The sequence below is a fragment of the Mirounga angustirostris genome, unplaced genomic scaffold (genome assembly GCF_029215605.1).
Source record: "Mirounga angustirostris isolate CCGP_5_RB_7025 unplaced genomic scaffold, mMirAng1.0.hap1 SCAF_10, whole genome shotgun sequence".
Classification (NCBI taxonomy): domain Eukaryota; kingdom Metazoa; phylum Chordata; class Mammalia; order Carnivora; family Phocidae; genus Mirounga; species Mirounga angustirostris.
In genome coordinates this window covers 138,006,528-138,009,307 of record NW_026991718.1, presented here as the reverse complement: position 1 = coordinate 138,009,307, position 2,780 = coordinate 138,006,528, and the positions used below count along the sequence as shown (strand labels likewise).

Here is a 2,780-nt window from a genome sequence, read left to right as displayed (position 1 = left end):
GCAGATGCCGACCTTCGCATCACCTGCGTCAGGACGTGGACGTGGGCGTGGGAAGGGAGGGGGCTGCTGGCCACACTGGTGGTCACACGACCGTGCGGGGGGAGGGGGGGCAAGGACAGCCTACTGAGGCAGCAGGGAGGGGCCGGACCCCCCCACGAGGCTGGGCATGCCTGTGTCTCGGGGAGTCCCTCTGCCAGGCTCCCTTGCCTGGGGCCCTCAGCCACCTTAGGACAGGAGTACAGATGAGCTTCAGCTTCTTTTGGGGAGAAGGCCTTGTCATTTAAAAAACACAATGTCCTGATGGCCTGGGCGCCCTCTGCCCTAACTCCAGTGATGCTGGGGGCAATAGGATGGGGCATGACTGCCCCCAACAAGGTTATTGTTCCCCTTAGGGAGCCCTGGCCTAGGACACAGGAAGAGACAGCCAGGGCCTGTGTCAGGGTCTCAGGGCTGCTTACGGTGCTGGAGACGGGGAGGGGGAGATGCAGGAGGGGCTGCCGCTTTGGCAGAGCCCCTCGGAGAAGCTCTCGTCCTTGCTCGGGGCAGCCAGCTGCCAGGGCTGCTCGTCTTTCTCCGGGGACGGCGATCCTGGAAGGTCCAGCCTGAGGTGTCCCCTGGGAAGGGGGCAGGAACCTGGGGGGCCTGGGGCTGGGGGGGGAGGCTGCGCAGAGTCAGACTCGCACAGCTGCAGCTGCGTCTAAAACGTAAGTAGGTTTGTTTCTTTAATTGTGTGTGTGTGTTTATAGTCTTTATTAGGGGATAAATATTAGAAAATCATCTCTCAGAAAGTGTGGTCAGGGGCAGGCCCGGCTTGCCTAGCCGACTGGGGGTGGGCCCTTCTGGGGGCCCCGGCCTGGTCTGCAGGGTGAGGCTGTCCCGCCAGGGCTCATACACCAGCGTGTAGCTCTCTGCTCTCTTGACGGTGAACCTGTAGGAGCGGTTGGGCAGCAGGTTGTGGACGTCGAAGGTGCAGGCGGCCACGGGGATGATGCCGCACTGCATGCACTCCTGCTGTGTCCGTGGGTCCAGCAGCTTGAAGCGCAGCTCGAACTGCTCCGGGGCCGCCGGCTGGGTGGTGACAAACCAGCGCAGGCTGGCCCAGTCCTGGTGGGCCACCGACCCCTTTCGGTCGAACATGACGGGCATCTTGGTGCTCAGCATGAGCCTGATGTGCGGGATCTTGGTGGCGCCAATGTCAGACACCAGACGGTGCTTGATGTGCAGGTGCCCAGGTACCATCATGGCCAGGAAGCTGTCCATGACTGCCGACAGGTCTGCCAGCCTCTGTGCCACCAGCCCCCAGCCCGCCAGAAAGGGCCGCGGGTCAGGCGACTCCAGCAGAGCGTCCAGCTCGGCGCGGCCACGGTCCAGCTGCTCCAGCAGGTCCCCGAGCAGCAGGAGTTGGATCTTGGTCTGGGCGGTGCCCACCTTCTTCATGCGCTGGAACTTCCAGGGGTCGATGAGCTGGAACATGGTGTTGGGCAGCACCAGGGGGTTCTGGTCCCCCAGGGCCAGGTGCTTGGGGAGGATCTCGATGTAGTAGGAACACTTCTTGAGCAGTTCCATGCGGGCATGGTGGCGCTTGAGCAGGTGGGGGCTCAGGTCCGAGGTCAGGAACTCGCGCAGCACCGTGCGGCGCTCCATGTAGGCCCTCCAAGCCTCTGGTTCCAGCAGCTGCTGATCCTCAGCCTCCTCGGCCTCCTCCTGGTCCAGGAAGGACTGGGGACTGTCCAGCTTCATCTTGTCCAGGCCCAGGCCTGTCACCTGGAAGTTCATGTCTGGGAGCAGGGGGCAGAGGGTGGGGTGTGAGCTGACACGGTCAGTTGGCCTCTGCCACCCACCCAGGGGCTCACTCAGGTCAGTGTGTGTGTGTGGGGGGGGGAGGGGTGGCTTCAGGCCCACTGCCCTCCATACTGGGCCCTCTGTCCTCCCCCAGGGGGAGGAGCTCGTGGGGAGAGCACATCTCTCTGGGAAAAGGCTGCCGATCTGGATAAAACTGGACACTGAGGGGCAACCACTCTACTGATTATCCATTGTGATGACACAGGGACACGGGGAAGGGCTGAGACAATGGGCCCTAGGGCTAGACGGGCCCGGGCAGGAACCCAGCCACTGACCAGCTGTGTGGCCTGGCCAAAGCCTCAGGTCCTCGTCTGAATGGGGTGAAGGTGCTGCCTCAGGACTGTTGAGAGGATTCAGTGCGATCCTGTCTGTGCGGCACCAGACTCCCCCCGGGGGACACCACGTCCCTGCGGACCTTCCATGCCTCACTGTCACTGCAGATCAGAGCAAAGGGCCAGGGCTCAGCCCAAGACAAGGCCAGGTGGTGGCTGGAGCCAGTGAAGGAGGCAGGGTAGCCCCGGGCCTCGCCTTCTAGTTAGTTACTGAGTCCCCACTCTATGCCTTGAGGCCCCTCAGAGTGGTGAGGTCCTGTCATCTCATCTCACAGAAGGGGGGCCTGAGGCTAAAGTGCTTCGTAGCTTGCTCTCAGTTCAGGGCTGGAGGCCAGCCACCAACTCCAGGGCCTGACTCTCCTTCTATGCTACCCTGCCTCGGCTCCCAGCTCTAGGGGGCAGTGGCCCACCTTGGGGAGGCTGGGGCCGGCTGGGGCCGGCCACGGGCCACAGGGATTGGTCCTGCAAGCTGGTGCTCCTTGGAGAAGGGGCCAGCAATCCGACTGCTGTCCCAGGTCCCAGCCCCGCCCCTGCCCCCTTCTCCATGCCCCCCCCCCCCCCCCCCCCCCGCCTCGCTCCCGCCCCGGACAGTGAGACAGCTCCTTG

The 2,780-nt window shown here is 63.7% G+C and overlaps 1 protein-coding gene across 1 annotated transcript; it reads right to left on the bottom strand.

Annotated features, from left to right (window-relative positions):
* Positions 1-734: 734 nt before the first annotated feature.
* Positions 735-1,776, bottom strand: FNDC11 (fibronectin type III domain containing 11). The gene has a single exon (XM_045883916.2). The coding sequence runs from the start codon at positions 1,774-1,776 to the stop codon at positions 775-777; it is 1,002 nt and encodes a 333-aa protein (XP_045739872.1). The 3' UTR covers positions 735-774.
* Positions 1,777-2,780: the final 1,004 nt, after the last annotated feature.

Coding starts and splice junctions, on each gene's coding strand:
- FNDC11 (XM_045883916.2), bottom strand. CDS start 1,776: ATGAACTTCCAGGTGACAGGCCTGGGCCTGGACAAGATGAAGCTGGAC.